Source organism: Aptenodytes patagonicus, chromosome 3, assembly GCF_965638725.1.
Source record: "Aptenodytes patagonicus chromosome 3, bAptPat1.pri.cur, whole genome shotgun sequence".
Lineage (NCBI taxonomy): Eukaryota > Metazoa > Chordata > Aves > Sphenisciformes > Spheniscidae > Aptenodytes > Aptenodytes patagonicus.
In genome coordinates, this window is record NC_134951.1 from 3,362,355 (window position 1) to 3,381,335 (window position 18,981).

At 40.5% G+C, this 18,981-nt stretch overlaps 1 protein-coding gene across 1 annotated transcript in view; it reads left to right on the forward strand.

Annotated features, from left to right (window-relative positions):
* MSRA (methionine sulfoxide reductase A) overlaps positions 1-18,981 on the forward strand; it is a 308,215-nt gene that overhangs the window by 199,346 nt on the left and 89,888 nt on the right. Inside the window, exon 5 of the mRNA XM_076332575.1 lies at positions 10,594-10,700. Within this exon, the coding sequence (XP_076188690.1) occupies positions 10,594-10,700 (107 nt within the window). The remainder of the gene's footprint in view (positions 1-10,593; positions 10,701-18,981) is intronic.

The window sequence follows — 18,981 nt, forward strand, 5'->3', positions numbered from 1 at the left end:
ACCTGATCTGAATTGCTCTATTTCTTAATTATACTTTATCACGTGATCAGTAGTTGTCCAGCTTATTGTAAGCATCGCAACACAGCTAATCCATGAAGAAAAGAGGCCATGAGGGTCCAATTCAGATGCCTAAACAGAAATGTCTTTCTCTTGCACATTCTGCCTGTCTTCCAGTTGTGCTTTAGAAAATGCGGGGCTCCCTTATAGTATGTCATGTCCTCCAGTCTCTTCTAGACATCTCTGCTCTATGCATTTATTTGGTTTTGAAGAATATCAAGATCTTCGGTCAGATTTGTCTGACCAGCATATACACGTCAGGTGGGATAAAGACTGAGATAAAGCCACCTAAATTTAGATGTTTCCATAGGCATGGAGTGTCTCAGCTCCCACGATTTTCAGTGGAGATCTAGTCAACACAGTTGACTCGCCCCAAATTAGGCACCTATGTTTGGTCAGCTTTTGGTTGCCTAAACCTGGAAGTTTAGTTCCAGCTGCACCGATAAATACTGTTTAAAGATTCCACTCCCCTCCTAAGTTCACCCAGCCCTGAGGCAGATTTTTAAGAGAAGGCACCTCTGAAAGGGCCTAATGTCTGTTTATGACAGAAAAAGTCTAAAAACTTGTCTAAACCTAATCATTTATCTTTTGATTAAAGTTAAGTAAAAGCCAGTCCCCTGCAATAAGTTTAATGCCATTAAGGATGACTTATGTATATATTCACCATTCTATTTGCCTGTTCTATGTACTACTGGTAAAGACGTATTTTCAATTAATAATTAGAAATGGATTAAAATTCCTATCTGCTGGTGACACTTGATACTTGAGCTTTGCAGCACTCATCAAAAACTAACCTATGTTTTTTTGTGGGCTCAAGTAGATCATGCACTTCCTTCAAAGGTCAAAGAGCATTCCAAAATGCATGTAAGCAATGTTATATCTGAATGAATCAATAAATAACGAAGCATACAGGGAACTGTTCTTTCAAACCAAGTCTTCATTCAGACTTTCTAGTTTTGTAAAATATTTTAACTATCGTGAGAAGCAATGTGATGCATTTTATAACTATTGAATAATAATACTAATAAAAAGCAAAGAGAATTGGTCAGAGATAGAGCCTACTTTTCAGTAGGGAATCATTCTTCCGGAAAGCCATGTGGGTTATTTTTTTTTCTTTAATTCTTTGTGGACTAAATAGTTATTCTCTCATTAGGATTTATAATTGGATGTTAACCATGTCAGCCCTTCATAGAGTCCATCCCCTGTAGTAGCACAGGAGGGCTGCACGTACCAATTCCTATCCCTGATTCGGGTCAGGCCCAGTTTCTCCTGGATTTCATGGGGTTTCATGGCATCAGGCAGGTCCTGCTTGTTGGCGAAGATGAGGATGATGGCATCCTGCATCTTCCTGTTGTCGATAATGCAGTGGAGCTCCTGGCGGGCCTCGTGGATGCGGTCACGATCGGCGCAGTCCACCACAAAGATCAACCCTTGCATGCCCGTATAGTAGTGCCTCCATAGGGGACGGACCTTGTCCTGGCCCCCGACATCCCACACGTTGAACTTGACGTTTTTGTAAGTAACCGACTCCATGTTGAAGCCCACGGTGGGGATGGTGGTGACGTATATAGGGGCGGTATACTACCACCCCTTCTTGAGGACAGCCTGTCATTTCCACTAATGGACAAAAGGGAGACCTGATAACTCTTCATGGCCCAAATCTGATAATGTTGGAGGCCGGCATAAAGTCCCTGATATACCATATGGGAATGTCTCTGTGAACAACTAAGGGGAAAGCAATAGTTATTGACCTACATGAAATACATGTGATATATGTGCTTCTCCTTCACTGGAAAAAAAAAGCTAGCATATGGACAAGCACAAGATAAAAGTTGGAAGCAGAAAAAAATGGTGGGCATTTTGCTGGATTAAACTTAAAACCTACCACTGCAGAGTTATGCATTCTGAAAGTTGCCCCTTTATTTCATATTGGATATAAAGCTGGCTGCCAAAACTGTAGAGACCAATGCCCACGGGTTTGGTGAATGCAGAGGGGCAGGAGAGATTTATTCCACGTGGGAGAATAAGGAGGTGAAGAATCTCCTGAGAGCGTTTCTCTTGTCAGCTTCTAGTTCTTGGATCACTTTTCCCAGCAGATGCTAGGGTGGGCCATACTAATTTAGTATGGTGTGATGATGGTATGTGAATCACAGAATGGTTTGGGTTGGAAGGGACCTTCAAAGATCGTCCAATCCAACCCCCCTGCCATGGGCAGGGACATCTTTCACTGGATCAGGTTGCTCAAAGCCTCGTCCAACCTGACCTTGAACACTTCCAGGGAGGGGGCATCTACAACTTCCCTGGGCAACCTGTTCCAGTGCCTCACCACCCTCTTGTAAAGAATTTCTTCCTTATGTCCAATATAGAATAGAATAAAATAGAATAGAATAGAATAGAATAGAATAGAATAGAATAGAATAGAATAGAATAGAATAGAATATTCAGTTGGAAGGGACCTACAATGATCATCTAGTCCAACTGCCTGACCACTTCAGGACTGACCAAAAGTTAAAGCATGTTATTAAGGCCATTGTCCAATGGGGTCATATTGTGATGGTTTTTGGTATTGCAATGCTGTTAAACCTTTTGGACAGGGTGTCATTAGGGTCTACAGATAGTGATGGACTACTCTTTATCTCTGTCACTGTATCAACTGCACTCCTCCCCAGTGAGTTGGGATGGGAAGTTGCATAAGAGATGAGGAAGCTGTAGAAGGCCTGGCAGGGAAATTGATATCGTTACAGGACGGTGCTGAGACTATTTCCATTTAGCTCAATCCCATGGGACCTCTTTTCTTGGCTGTTCCTCCCCTCGTCTCACAAACCCATTTGCACGCCTTCTGCATCTTAGTTCTCCTCTGGGATTTTGCTGGAAGAGAGGAGGAAGGCCTTCCTCCTCACATCTGCACCGAAAGGCAGTGCAGGTATCACTGCTTCAGCTCTGGGGAGAAGGCAGAGGTGTCATGTAGCTGGTTGGCATAGGTCAGAGTCAAGCCTGGCCACACTGAGAAACATTGTGAACATTGAGACATGACTGCCGTGGCAGGTGCCACAAAATCAAAGATTTATAAAGCCGCTCTTTTTCACTGTTATTTTGGTTTTGTTGTAGCAGCATCTTGGCCATCGGTGGTGGGAACAGGCAAGATTTCTTGTTGCAGCAAATTGGTGGCAGCAACTCATCCCATTCGCACAAAATGTCCTTGCTAAAAGAGTGATGGAGTGTGTTCTCCTGTGTCTCCATCAGTGTTTCTGGGTATGTTATGGCATTAATGAAGAATCTGTTGTCTGAAAAACTCTCTACTTAAAGAGCTGTTGTTATTTCATACAGTGAGTGTTGTATTGACTGTTATCAACAAGCTCATTTACACCAGCACTGGAAATCTTAAACAAGTAAGAATTTGTAATCTCTTTGTCCTTGGTGATACTCAAAACTGGACTGGACAAGGCCCTGGACAACCTCCCCTAGCTGACGCTACTTTGAGCAGCGGTATTGGACCAGAGACCTCCGCAAGTCCCTTCAACCTCAGCAAATCTGTGATTCTGTTTTAGCTTCAAAGCTATGCCAGAAAACCTGTCATCTGGTGGTTTGATGAAGGTTAAAGACCAGACGCCTTTGCAGCTGACGTAAATTATTAAAAGCATTGCTGTAGGCATGATGTTCTAAGTGTATGTGCAAGTTGGAATGTATAGGGAAAGGTAGTATTTGCTGTCTTGATCCCAAAGCAAATGAGGAAGACCAAAACTATAGTTTCCTCCTTGACACTGAAAACCACGTATATTGAAAGCTTTGTAAACCTCTTGGTCTATTGACAGTATAAAAGTTTTCTTTAATATGTACAAGCTCATTAATGTATTGTAACCTTCTGAAGAAACTCTTTTATATTTCATTTATCCTTCCTGCGCTCCAGCACCTTGAAAATCATCAAGAACTCTCAATCCCCAGCACTGTAACTAACTTCTTTTCTATTAACATTTTTCTCCTTTAATCATTTGCTATAAAGAGTTTTACTTTCCCTTGGCAACTTTTAAGCCGTATAGATATAATCATTACAGTGAGTGATGACATCAAGCCAGGGTGACATGGTGCAATTGATTTTTACTAAATAATTATATGATGAGCTGGAAGAAGGAGTTTTATTAGTCTTAACTCAGCAAGGATTGATTGGGGAAAAGAAAATGACCAATCAGTATATCAGGTTTCTGCGGGTATAAGAAAATAAGTGACAGCCGCGGAAAAGTCTATAAATCACAGAAAAAATTACGACAAAAATAAGAGCTATGAACTGCCCTTTAAAATTTCACTGGGTGGCACAGAAGAGTCTAGCAGACCTTAGCCAGTTATCTCCATTATGCTTGGGATCCTCTGAGAATAGCAAGGGTGACGAATGATGCCATTACATTTTTTTATTATTTTTAAACGGAGAGAAGATAAGGAGTGTTGTATAAGTATTACTTTCAAGTCATTGGAGGGTTGAGTCTTCAAAAGAAATCCCTGGTTTAGCCAATAAAATAAATAAAGTATATTTTGCTTTAGCCTTCTGTAGGTAGTATATCCAAAAATCACCGCTTTGAAACAAATCTGCTTGTTTGCAATTAATTCTCAATTTCTAAAGCAAAAATAAAGAAAGTATACTACTGGGAAATATGTTTTTTTTATTAATGCTGTGGATATTCCTATTTCTTATTGACCTCAGGATACTCTGGAGTTAGACAGGAAGGACAATGACCTACCTAAGGTGCATCTCAACAGAAACTCACACCGTAGCGTAACAGCAGTGTAACTGCTTGAAGGGGGCAACTCTTTGCCCCAGACAAGAAGACACTGTAGTTTTGTCAAGGTATAGAAACCACAAAGGAAAAAGCACCGACCAGCTGAATAGAGGCAGGGATGATTTCATATATTCTGATCACTCAAATCGAAAGAGAGCTAGTATTTGCTACTTTGATGCCAAAGAATATGGGGGAGACCAAACCCGAGTCATTCCTACCCAGGTGCCTCAGAAGATACCAAAGTGTTATAAGAGGGCTTTTTAGAGCCATTTCTTTAAGTGTTATCTACATTTTGGGAAATAATAGTTTTTCCAGTAGCAGTGTGTTTCTATTGCATGGCAATCTCAATCGGGGAATCGTTCCTTTTGCAGGATCTGGGAGACCATCACAGCTCCCTGTCCTTTCCATCTACCATCCTGCGGCCACAGATTTCTGTTTCATATAAGTCAGAGCATGCGCTCAGCTCTTGAGGGCATTTTTTGATTAATTGGTGTTCTGGTCTCTGCTGGCACAGTGAGGAAATTTTATGTTCTCCAGAGTGGTCCAGGCTGAGAACTGCTGAGGTGCTTTGGTCAGCCAAAGTAAAATTCCTAAATATGATCCATGCCCAAGATCTAAACACATTTAGAGCTCCAAATGCCCTCATCCTCACTGGTTGTCTAGAGACAAGAGCTTACAAGGGACTGTGCTTTGGGTTTATACTCTTTGGCACCATGCAGCCGTATCCAAACCCACGTATTTTTGTATCTTGCCAGAGAGGTGCAAATTCTATGCTTTTCTATCAGTTCTAAATTCAGCCTCTCTATCTAAACATCTCTTTGACAAGCGATTTTATGGCTGTTCTCAACATAGCAGCCGATTTTCTTTGTCTCAGGTATCAACAGCAGGTGCCAGCCTTTTGACTCCAGGCTGTATTTGTTCCTGTTACCGTTGGATGTGTTCCTGATCACCTGGTCAGGGAGATCGATATTTGCTTTTTTGCCAGTTACTGTCTTGCACCATTGACATTAGTAAAGCACAGCCAGATGGAATGGGGTGATCTTGGAACCGCTGGGCTGGCCAAGGGGGTTCTGGTGTCAGAATCCTGGAGGACCTGATGTGAAGCTCAAGGACCTACCTCTGCTCTGAACCTTCTTACACCAGATACAAATCAGGTAAATCACCTAGGCTTTGGCTTCCTCTGCATCACGGCAGGGACATTGAAACTCTGCCTGGTTGTCTCTAGTTACAGAGATTCTGATCAACACTGGGAACAAGTCCTCTGGGTGTGCTTTGTGACCAAGTGGACCAGGTCTGATGCTATGTGTAAGATGACGTTCTGCTTTCAGGCCTCTGGAAGCTTTTCCGCAAACTACCTATTAGAGAGAAATGGGCTTGAGATCACTCAAAATGTATCTGCTGGTCATTACAGCTGCAGAGAAGGCTTTTTCTGTGTTATTTCATTCTATCATTGCAAAGTTTCTGAAAGAGTTGGTGAAGATCTTTCTTCCTGTCGGAGACCTCATTTCTCAGGCTTTGCACAGAGAGTGACTTTAAGACGTCTTGCAGAAGAACAGTTGTAGGCAATCAGCATTTCCGTGCCTAGGAGATCCAGCTGCTCTGAAGATGTGCAGCTGATGTTCTGTAGGAATTATTCCTTCTTCCAGTACCGAAGATTTAGACAAACCTGATTCACTGATTTGATTTGGAATTAAAGCAAAATCATGTGCATCTCTTAAAAATGGAGTTTGGCACAGGTGAAGAAGAAAACTTTCTTCTTCTCAAGTGCAAATGTCTTATTCTGATAAAATTCTTTGTAGAGAATTTTTATGGGAAATCTGATCCTGAAATGCATCCATTAGTGATAATAAATATTGCTTTAATCCATCCAGTCCATAATGTCAAGAGCTTTATTCATTTTTCTATGAAAATGTAACAAAAATAGTGGTCATTCAAAGTACTTCTAAATCTCAGTGTTTTTATAATGTCTGATTACAGTTTGCAATAGATACTGGTTTTGAAGGGTGTTTAACAAATGTGTTTGAGTCCTCTTTAATTACCTGGGACCTTGTAGGCAAGGTGAATGGCTTGAAGCCTGTGGAGATTATTTGCGGTTTTAGTTGTATTATTGTAAACTTAGAACAAATTTCTTGACTTCAGTGGAACCATTTTGGCACACAGAAGATCAGAGGTTGGTTCGTTGTCTCAGCAGAAACATTTTTTTCAGATTCTACTGTGCATCCAGTGTGGCTAGAATCGATGGCAGTGATGTTGACAATCCCTTGTAAGAATGGCTTTTGATTTAGCAGTACACAATGTCTTCCAATGTGTTTACCAATATTATTAAATCAATTATTTATATTTTTGCATTCTTCTCTGAAGCCTAATGTGCATAACTGTGGTGTTATGTTAACAGAGAGAGACAGAATGTCATGACAGACAAAATAAGAAAGGCATTTCAGAAGCAGAAGGAAAGTTAACTACAGATGACATTGTAGAATTTTTAGATAGCCAAGCAGAGATCATTTTTGATTCGGTAGACTTTCTTTCAGACAAAGACAAGATTGTTAAGCTCAATCATCCTACCACAGTTGTTCAGTAAATTGAATTTCTTGCCTTGTTTGCTACTCATTGAGTTAGTGAATCTCAACAAGTAAGACTTGCCAGAGGGTTTTAAAAAATCAGTGACGGACCCTTGAGAAGTAAGTTTGCACATGTGAGGTACATTACAAATAAGAACAGCAACAGTGGCAATTGATTATGTCTGTACACATGGAATTTATTTTGTTTTATTATCTCGTAGTTTTTGTGGCTTAGACAATGTATTAGCTACTTATTGTGGGAGATTTAGGTACAAATTGATTTAAGTAACAAGTAAAAATAAATGACATTTTAGCTTAGATGATTGATCACATTAAAGCTACGCTTTGAGGTAATACTTACAATACCTGTTCAGTCTTCTTCATAGCTAGTGGATGGTTTAACAGCGCAAGCCAACAATTGAGTGCTAGGAGGGGCCGTTATTATCGCACAGTCTGACCTCCTCCTTAACTTTATAATTTCATCACTGACCTTGTACAGCTCTTTGAGCTTTGGTATATCTCTGGGGAAAATGTATATCCTTGATGTGAAGCCCTCAGGAAAGGAGTGTGGCTTTAGGTGCATTGTTCCAGTGAGAAATGCTCTTCACTATTTGAACGTTGCCTTATTTCCCATCTGGATTTTGTATACTTTGGCTTTCAATTGCTCTACCTAGTTAAATGACTTTGGCAAGGCTAAAGAGCCTTATTTCTCAGGTTATTTCTCTATATAGGTGTTTGTAAATCAGAGTCAGTTCTCCTCTTAACCTTCTCTTCGTTAAATTAACTAAGCTGACCACTTCCCTATTGTTATGTAATGGTGGCACTTGCATATATTAAATAATCTTGTTTACCTTCTCACTCAGAGCACTGTGCACGTGAGCTCAGGCTAAACTCATACTCTTGAAGTGCGTGCTAGAAACTGGCGTACTATATAGTGATCCTCTATTTATAGAGATTTTTGTAATCTACTCCCTAGTCGGCTGTTAAGTAGTTTGTTAAGCAATAAATAGATTTGTAGAACGCTAATGCTTAAGCTCAAACATCAATCAGCATTAACACATCCTGGCAAAACTGACGCTTTACTGGCCTGTGTTCATTTTATGCCTAACTGTTCAGTAGCACTGGCTTTACAAGAGCTCCCTACCACCCTAAAATAACTTGCAAAGAAATAAGCAAAATATTCTCTGCCTTGCAGACCACACTATGAAGTACTGATGAAGAATGTCGTTGTTGTTCCTATGTGTAATAATGTAACATTTTAGCAGTTAAAAAGTAACCCAAATCATCAGAAAACTCCATAACATTTTTCGGAATCACATTCACTCATGTATACTGTTGGTCACCGAATGGACTTTTTTGTCCAAATGCATCTTTGAAAACATTTCTGCATCTTTTCCTTCATAAATATTTCAGCCAGATTTCATTTGTTTATTGTACTATCCTTTAAACCATTTTTCTGTTTCCTTGGAAAGTACAAGAGGGCGAAAATTTAGCATGTTTTAATGAGTAGTGTTATGTTGATAGCATCTTTTCCCCCCCCAGTATCACAGGCTCTTTCTCTACCCTCTGCCCTTTGCCAGGGGGTATCAGGACCTACAGTTTTTCTCCGTTTCATCTCCATAGTCCTGAGAGCTGATGGTAATCTTCAAAGGGGCTTCTGTAGCCTCGTGGCACTCAAAAGACAAATCCTGATGATTTCCAATTTGTCTTGGGTTGCAGTCACTCCAGCTTTTTCACTCACCCAAGTTCACATAAAACACCAGACAAACTCAAAATTAATACATTTTATTACAGCAAAGCAAAAAGTTCTGTTCTAGAATGCAAAATTGGGAACAAGGTTATGAAAGACAGAAACCGCAAAACTGCACTTGCCGTGGCAAAACTGCACCTCCAGATCATTCTTACTGCTAAAGCTCCTCTCTAAGGCTGTTGTTTGACCTTACGGAATGATCCACAGCAAAGCTGGCTTGCGGTATTGCTGCCCGAGGGAATGGGAATGGGAATGGGAATGGGAATGGGAATGGGAATGGATAGCGATGCGAGGCAGCAATGCCTTTGGCCAGCGTGGCTGCCTAGGACTGCGTAATGCCAGACCGTATCTGGACTAGTCACCGAAGGGGACAGTAAACTTCCCTCTGCTTTGGCCCATTATTTCATAGTTTTGTGGGTAGAATCCATCTCATATTTTGGAAATTCGTACATGAGCAACTTCGTACAACTAGTCTTTTGAAGGGATTACGTCTATCAGCAGTAAAGGGTCTAATCCTTGTACCAAAATTACTAATTTATGATATAATTTCAAGGAGTTACTGAATATGTATAACTAGGGTTTTGTTTTCTTAATGTTAGATATAAACAGTATTATATATTTTTGCCATTCATATTATCCCCATGTAGGTTGCAAATAGAATTTAGTAGAGATTACTTACATTACTTATATTAGAGATTACTTATATTACTTCGTTTTCTACTTCTCCCAATCTCAAAAAAATTGTGAAAGGGTTGCTGTTCCTGAGCATTACTCACTCTATAACAGTATTAATGCAGCCAGACTTTCTCCAAACCTCCTCCTTAGTGTCCTTCTCTGTCGGAGTCCTCTATGGAGCTCAGACTTGAGAGCTTCATAAGAGTCATTCCTTCTCTCCATAACTAGTGGTGATGATGGTAGGAACGGATAACTTCGGAGTTAGTTCAGCAATACCTGCATGCTAGTCTTTTAGCAAGATCATTGCTTTGTGAATAGAGGAGAATAGCTGGTTATCTCCAAGGGTATCTTGAACCTTTCTGCCATTGAGATGTACTCCTCCAGCACAAGGAAAGTTTTAAGCACTTGGTAAAATAAACTTTTTTTTGTAGCCATTTGCATGGTTCAAAATAAATATTTTAAGAGTACCTTGATTACAGTAACTGCAGCTTGATTATTTAGGGGTTTACATCTGTATTTGACTACTGTGTGATGTACCAAGATGTAAAATGCTCACATTTCATTTGCATGTCATTTAAAAGGAGAGTTGAATCTCTTCAGGACTATTTAACCAAAGAAAGACTTGGACTTCCTAAAAATACCTACTGCGTATGCACGTAAGAGACCGTGCTAATCCGGGTGTATGGGACATCCTAAATTTAGGTCTGTTGAATTTATGCCTGCGCCCCAGTCAGGTAGGGAGGATGATCCTCATGGTGTTCTGTGTTTTCTCTCTCCCCAGGAATGCGACAAGGTAATGACTTTGGCACGCAGTACCGCTCGGCCATCTACACGTTTTCTCAGGAACAGATGGAAGCTGCCTTGAGATCCAAGGAAGAATATCAAAAGGTAACATTGGGCAGGGAGTGGAACTGCTTCACATATGAGCGGAGGTCAAAGATGTCACCAATTAGCACAAAATCACTTCTTGTGCTGTGCGCTGTCTCTGTGTTGCTACTGGAGCTCCTCATTCCAATACCGAACTTGCATCATATTTGCTTTAAATTCCAACTTTTGTGAAATGATTTTTTTTGTATGTGAGTCATTGTGTAACTATGCAGAAAGAAAAATAGTTACTTGTGCGGAGATAGTTTTAATGCCTTCTAGAGACTTTTTTATGTGGGTGCACCAGAGCAGAAGTCTCTGATCTTAAAGCTATTCAAGCATATCTGGACCCCGTACTCGGAAGGGTGTAGCCAAAATCTCAGACCTGGGAGTTCTTGAGCACTGGGGGAAAGTCCTGATGTCCTGGTTTCGGCTTGGTAACTCGGGATCACCCACCTGCTGTTTATAAGATGCTTCTATCAAGCCATTCCATAAATGTCTTTGGTCAAATGTGACAGCCCGTGACTTAGTAAGACTATTTGTTTTGACACTAGGGTTTGTGTGAGAGAAGATCGACCATTTCCCTTTCTATACACAGTCCTGTTTTTCAGTGAAGATCTATTCTGTCTCTTCCCTGCCACATAAGCTATTACTTAACTAAAGGCAGAGGGATTAGTGTCCTATGGTGTTGCTGCATTGTAATGGCTGTCTGATCTGCCTAGTGGTCTTGACAATGCAAGATCCAGACTCTACAGCAAAGATATATAAATTCTTATAACTTATATGAAATAAACTACTCACCTAGGACATCAGGGCAATAGACAGAGTAACTATTGAGTAGCGCTAAAAGAATATCAGCTTTCATGCATTCACTTGTACTACAACTTCACTAAAGAGTTATGCTGAAGAACCAGGGTTTGTGGTGAATATCTAGTGTTAAAGGTAAAGAGCTGTGTTTTGAGGAGTGAGGGTATAGCAGTCGGAAGCCTGTACCAAGGCACGAAAAGGAGGTGCACGTGCTGAAGTCTTGTGCGGCGGTTTGGTTTTCCTAAACGTGTGTATGACATTGGTGGGCTGAGCTATGTGTGCACTTGTAGGGCTGGTTTGTTCATGCAGCTGGCGTTATTTTGCATGCAAAGGGATGCTCTGAACTGCAAGTAACTAATTTGCAAGTCGTTCTTAGCAGTGTGATAGCTGTGCATGTAAATTAAGTGTTCAATGACATATCTATTTTCTCAGGAGTAGCTGAACACATGGGGATAAGTCAGTCTTGCAGGTGTTTATCTTTGTTAACAGAGTGGTTTCTGAAGGTTCGGTATTCATATTTATCATGCAGAACTTCTTTCTACTCATTGTTTACCTTAGATCCATTGCTTTTCCAAATTGTTTTTGATCCTTTTTGTTAACATCTGCTGACCAATATCACACTGTAAATCTTACAGCCTTGTTTGCTTTCCCAACTCTATTATTCTCTGCTGTTACTTGTCATTAAATTAATACTGACTTGAAAGCAAAATTACGATGTAGAAGATTGCAATATGATATTACAGAAATTTCCATCATCAACTAGATTTTCTTAATGGCACAATTTAAAATTTACCTACTTTGAAGTCTATCACCATTTGAAAAGTGTGTATAATTAGTACATTTATATAATTAGACAGAACTCTGTAAGTGATCACATGTAGGGTTTGTTTTTGCGCTGAAGTAAGGGGAAGGAAGGGACTGTGTTGCCAACTAAGGAAACACAGCAAGTATGTACTGAAATTCCTAGAGGATATGCGGTTTCTACGTATCATCAACAACAGTATCTACAATATTATCTACTGTGGCATTGCAGTAGCAGTAGAATGGTTGTATTGGAAACATTCTGAGCAAAGAATATGTTCAGGAATCCCTTTTCATATTAAATGTTTTGCATTACATTAATGTAAATGTAATACAACCACTTTCCTTATTATCACAGTAATTTAAAATAAATACCAAGCTCTTCCGGCAGTGACACACGTGGATCTATGCCCCTGATAATGACAAATAAAACACGTGGGGATGGCATAACACTTGATTTTTCCATCATAAGCAGCGGTGCATACCCCAAACAGGGGAAGGACTAACAAATATTAAAAGTACAATAACTGCGACATGTATGACTCTACAGGTTTTTGGCACAACAAATGAATAAGAGGAAAGGTAGTTTATTTGCTTGTTGACTGAATAATTGAGCACGTGCTCTTAGATGTCTTTTCGAGCTGAGGACCTGGAAGAGAGTTAAGAATGTCCTCCAAACAGAAAATTGTTGGGGTTTTTTTTTCATAAAGCCAGATATGATTGTTAACTTAAAGGAAACATTTTTGTTTGCTGAGGATAGAAACCATACAACCCCAAGGTTTATATCATGAATTCCTGCCTCCATGACAGGCTCACCTGAAGTGCTAGCTCCTCTCTAGAAGCCAGATAGCTGTGTTCAGCTCCGTCCACGTTTAGCAAGCGGTATGGGCTGAGAGGAGCAGATCTGCAGAGCAAAACAGTTCGTACTGAGGACCCAGAGCACACTGTGTGCGTTTCAAGAGGGTTTCCTTTTCAGTAGCTGTAGTTTGGTCCTCTGAACCACGTGCCACTAGCAGATGGAAGTCAGTGGTGCATTTCTGGTTTAGCTCCGTCAAAAGGGATTGGGTTCATTCATCCCAAGACCGCTCTGTGAAGTGAACCAAAGCATGATAAGTGACAACAATCAGGAGATTTATTACAAAAGCACACGTCTGCTCCAAACTGAAACGCTAATGTAGCTTACACCTTTAGGGTAGTGCTATGCTTGAGTGGAGGAATACTGCAGTTAAGTCCACCACCTCCCTAACTCCTACCAGCCTACGAGTGAGAATCATAATGCGCATTAAGCCCGAGTATCCTGCAGGGTTACATCTATTTTAAGTTGTGAAACTTGTTGCTGATTCATGCAGCTGTTTTAACAGCTGAGAAATGGCAATACAGCAATGAATATGCATTGAGCCATGCATCTTTAGCTGTTGATGAAGCTGAATGCATACGGTCAGAGTCGGCTAGTGGTAATATATATTATAATACAATAGTGCTGCCGGTAAATTGTAACACAATGTAAGTGTAATCAGAAAAACATAAAATGAGGGCTAGGGCTTGGTGAAAGTACTGCGAATGAGCTGTTCCATCAGTTTTGCCTGAAGCTGAAGTTTTTTAATACAGTTGAACCTGAGGTTACTCAATTTTCAAGACAGTTGCTAGGCTGGATTTGCTTTTCAACTGAATTATCTAGGCAATAATCCAAACAGTGACATCAGGGTGGGAAGACATTTGTATTTATTTTTTCTGAATCGGAGGCCTGCGTTTGTTTTGTCAAGCGCTAACGCTGGGTTTTCAGGCTCCGAGAACATACTGAGTCGCTCCCCTGCATGTTTGGCTTATGTTAAAGCAGCATCCCCAAAATGCCAACGTCTCTGCACCTTCATGTAGGACAGCACTGACAATGAACGTTGTGCACAGAGAGCAAAATGCAGGTCTATTATTTTGTTACAAAAGCAAATATTTGGCAGGAGAAGATCCTTCCACAAAGCAACTAAAGGGCCTCTCTGTGAATAAATAGGAACGAATTGGGTCTTGAGCTCTTGACAGAGGTGCTGGGCGATAAGCAGGTAATAAGCTCCTGATTTGTTATAGCCAAGAGAAGCTGGTGGGGAGAGTTGCTGTCATTTGCTCTTATAGTTTTTGGAGGGAGTTATAAGGGCTCAGAGAGACAGGAGTATAGAAATGTTGAGATTTTATGAAGACATTAAAAATGTGGCCTTTACTAAAGTCCAGAGAACGGGAATGAATTTTTTTTTTACTGAACATACAGGAAACATAGAGGACGTACAGAAGTAACTTTTTTTTTTTTTCCCTTAGAAATGGATGGAGCTTTGCTAGGAGTAATGTCATACATTGTTTTTATGATTTGGACTGTAAAGGGTATAATCTTGGAGAGCTTCTCTGCAGGAGTAGGTTGTGATGCTGATAGAAATCCTCTCTGAAATCTAAACCAGCTGGTCAACAGACTGAGAAAACAAATCAAATAAAACAATGACTGCACCAAAGCCAGAGTCACAAAGGAAAAAAAAGAAAGAAGCAATGTTAATTGTTTGCTTTGGGGCCTGCAAACGTGTTTAAGAAGTTCAAAAAGTATTGTAAGTAAGGGTGAAGAAATTAAATTTAAAAATTAAAATTTAGTATAAATATAAAAAATCCAGGCAATTGAAACTAACCCACTGCCCAATCTGTTAGTCTGGAGTACAGTCTCTTTGTGGAAAAGTCAGGACCTATAAAACCGTAGGTGGGTAGACTTTCTGGAGATCTTGAGGGGAACAGTATACGACGCTCAAGGGAGAGACTGGATCACACTGCAGCCATAGCAAATGTGTTTCTGTGAAGGTCTGAAGAAGATGCTCAGTTAAATGACTGAAACTATCTTTGGCTTGGTCAAATAGTCATTTTTCGTTGCATTTTGTCACACAGCATTTTCTGTTAATTTAACGAAAGACTTGGCCTGACAAACATGAATTTGACCAAACATCTAAAATTTCTTTTTGAATCAAGCGACCAAGGGATTACTATGCTGGACTAAATTCCCTATTGGTGTAACTCCACAAGAGCCAATATATTTGTACAATGGGTTAGTTTTACCCCTATGCTTTATTGCATATGCACTCACATGCAACTGAGAAGGGAATCCTTCAACCGATAACTTCAAATGTACTGTTTGGTTTCACAGATGTAGGTATTGGAGCATCTGAACCTGAAGCACCATTGGTTTTTCCCTGTGCTTCTGCTTTTTTGTTCTGCACGAGTTTTACAGTGATGGGTTTTTTGGGGGGGAGGTGGCTTTTTAGTTTTGTTTTGTTATTTACCTTTTAAAGCCCTGAACAGTTATGTGATAAATCATGGATGACCATGGGAAGAATGGGGATGAATATTATTTTATACGGTTGTGGATTTACAGTGCTATCGTTCATTTGCAATGGCCAAATTTCAGTGTGGCTACAGTTACATGATAGCACTCCTGATCCGGAACTTGCTCACAGGAGGTCTGGGAACGCATTGAATTAACGCTGAGATTGGCTTTGGTAGTTTTCCTGAAGCTCCTCTTTGGTGGGATAGTCAGATACCATGTCTTAGCCGAGAGCTGAAAACCAGCCGCTGGCCAGTGGTTGAAGCTCCCTTATTTCCTTGTGAAGTAGAAGTGCTTGCACGAGCAGTACTACGCTCCACTGGAAGGACTCAACTAACCACCGACCTGGGAGTTCACGTTTACCCAAAATGGAGTAATTCCCAGGGCCTGATTCAGTTGCCCACGCCTAGTGCTGTTGGGGAAGCCCGAACATATCTCAGCCAACCTACAGCTGCCACTCTACAGCACACAAATATCCCTTAGGGGCTGTACCATATCTGCCAGTCCTGCGTAGATAGCTGAAATACCCTGGGCACCTCAAATAGCGCTAAATGCCTATATTTAGGTAGCTGATTTTAGGCACGCCCCGATCTCTCGTGACTGTAAGGGAAGTTCAGATACCTAATTCACATGTGGACCTCGCCAGGTATAAACCAGGTTGCGACGGATGGATGCGTTCCGCAGAATAAGGGAAACAGGGAATTAGTACTGGCCAGCATAAGGGGCGAGAGTCTGCAGCTCAGCAGCCTAACAGATACTGTGAAACTTCCATGAGCTTGCTGTGGGATGATGTGGGGACAAACCAGCAAAACCCTCAGCTGCAAAAACAAGAGCTTTATATTTGGTATCATAGAAAAGAGGAGAGATTTAAAAGACGGAGGTTCCTGGCCAGCGCAATGAGCTTTGGAGCAGAAATCTGCAAGGAAATGGAGTGGTCAGAGTTGTATTTGTCAAGGCTGGAGGAAAGACCCTTTACAGACTCACAGGATCAACAGTTCTGAGGTTTTAATTGCGTGAAGGAATGCCTTGTGGAGTGAATTTACAACATTCAGCTGTGGTTTTATGTAACGTGCTGTGTGAGTTTAGAACATGCTTTGGCTGGGAGACAGTTTTTCACGTGTTTTTTGGCTTGGAAAAGCTAAATAGCTCTTTTAAAAAGTAGGTTGTGGTTATTAAAGCAATACAATCGAGTCAATAAAAAAATAACACCTGCTTACTCCTCTTCAAATTATGTCTATTTCAGAGCTTTACGTATCGAATTATCTTTGCTTCACTCTGATGTGAATAGTAGCTACTTGATTCCTGATTGATGGTGGTAGTTCTTATGAAAATAAGCAAACCTGATCTGATAAGCTAAGCCATTATTTATTTTGTAATCACTCTTCTGTGCTACAGAGATACCCTTTTTATGTTCATCCTTCTTTGAGAAAGCTGCATTCAGCTACGGATGAGGAGGTTTTGTGTGAACGGTTGCTAACTCTTTTCATATTGCCTTAAACTGCAGAAAATTTGGCTTCTTTGTCACTCCCAGAAAATTTGGCCACCTTGCAGCAGAAAGATGGCTCAAAACTAATACACACTTTTGACTGCGTTTCTTGATGACCGTGGCAACAAGATAAAAGCTTTAACGGCATGAACTTGGGACACTGCAGTAGGCTTGTTTGAGTTTCTTAGAATAAAGATGTCTGTGAGATGACCTGTCCTATTGTCACTGATTAACAACCCACTTGTGCTTTCTTTGTTGAATTTATGCTGAAATGCATCTATATGATGCACGTATAAAGTTTTATGGTCCTCTGCGGTGTCTATTTTTTTCTACCTTTTTGATAGGGAATTCTGTTATGATAGACATGGTCAGCGCCCTATGGTTTTCTCTGCAGCCATAATATGCGACATCAGAGTTTGCTCAATATTATAGTTATTGTTCTTCTGACCTTTCTTAATAAATTTTCCTACATTTCTGGGCTGTAGAATCTCATCTCATGTTGTGGGAGGAAAAACACCTTAATATCGCCACCAAGATGACTTGACTTTGAAACAATGAGGTGGACAGGATGTGTATGTCCAAATGAAAACACAAACGAGCATCCCTGGAAAGCACAGGAGGACTAAGGACACCTCCCAAAACTCACTGAGGCAGAGGAGAAGTGCCACCATCCTAGTGCAGCATGCTACCAACTGCATACTATTTCTGTTCCCCTGGATGCGGCAACAGCGCATGTTGCTTGCTTTTATCAATGCTGAAGAAGGCAAGATTTTTCTGTAGCTTTCGATTCTGCAGGTATGCTGTTCATTTGAGCAAAGGCCGGGCGTTTCACTTAGCCCGCTGACTGTTGCAAATATAGCTTAATCATGCATTTGAAGTTAGAACTGTGAACAACATTAAGAAACCACACTTTCTATTTTACAATCATTTTTTCATCTGGGAGGTCATGGAGTTCAGCAAGGAAGCTATTTGCTTTATTGTACTGTGAATGTGAAGCCAGTGCTTCAAGCTAACGCTTATATTGGACATTTAAACTAATATTAGAAATTGCCCTACAATAAACCAATGTAAAGATCAGATAGATTTGACTCCAAGAATGGGTTGTAAATAAAACGTTTCCTGCTTTGTATTGCTTGCTCTGTTCAGCTTGCCAGTAATGTAAAAACATCCTAAATTTGTCTAGACATCAAGTTTTCATATACTTATGCAGACGAATTCTCAACCTTCAGGGCAGATCTCCATGCTGATCCAGAAGATGAAGATTTAAAGGGCTCAGTTGACTTGCCTACAGGAGTCTAGTGCCATCTGAGATGTCCTACCCTATCTGACCTGGCCTCCAGCTGCCACTCCAGCTGGGCACAGATCTCCTCTGGGTCCGAGGTCATACCAGTAGTAAGACAACATAGTGTTGAGTCTGTAGAGATGCCAACACACTGAAGCTAAATACCTTTACATCAACCTGTAAATGTGTTCCCACATGGTTCAATGCCATCTAGGATAATTTTGAAGGGCTTCTAGTTCAGGCTTTTGAATTTCTTGATCTTGATTATGCATCTGTTATAGCACGCTAAAAGTTTCACAAGCATATTGAATGTCAGGAGCATCAATTTGATAATGATATTAATAATGATGGTTCAAGCGTACACAGTGATTTACAGGGAACAGGATATAGTTCCTTCTCTTAAGGAAGCTCTCAAGGAGCTTAGCTTAACTAAGAGATTAGTTATGGGGAGGACATGATAAAATAGTCTAGAAGAAGGTCAAGGCAAAAGAAAGATGATTATGATTAGCTGTTGCTGTTCTGTGTCAGATCTTGTTGTCTTTGGGTTAAATGTAGCCCTTAAAACTGACTAGAGCAAAAATTTCCA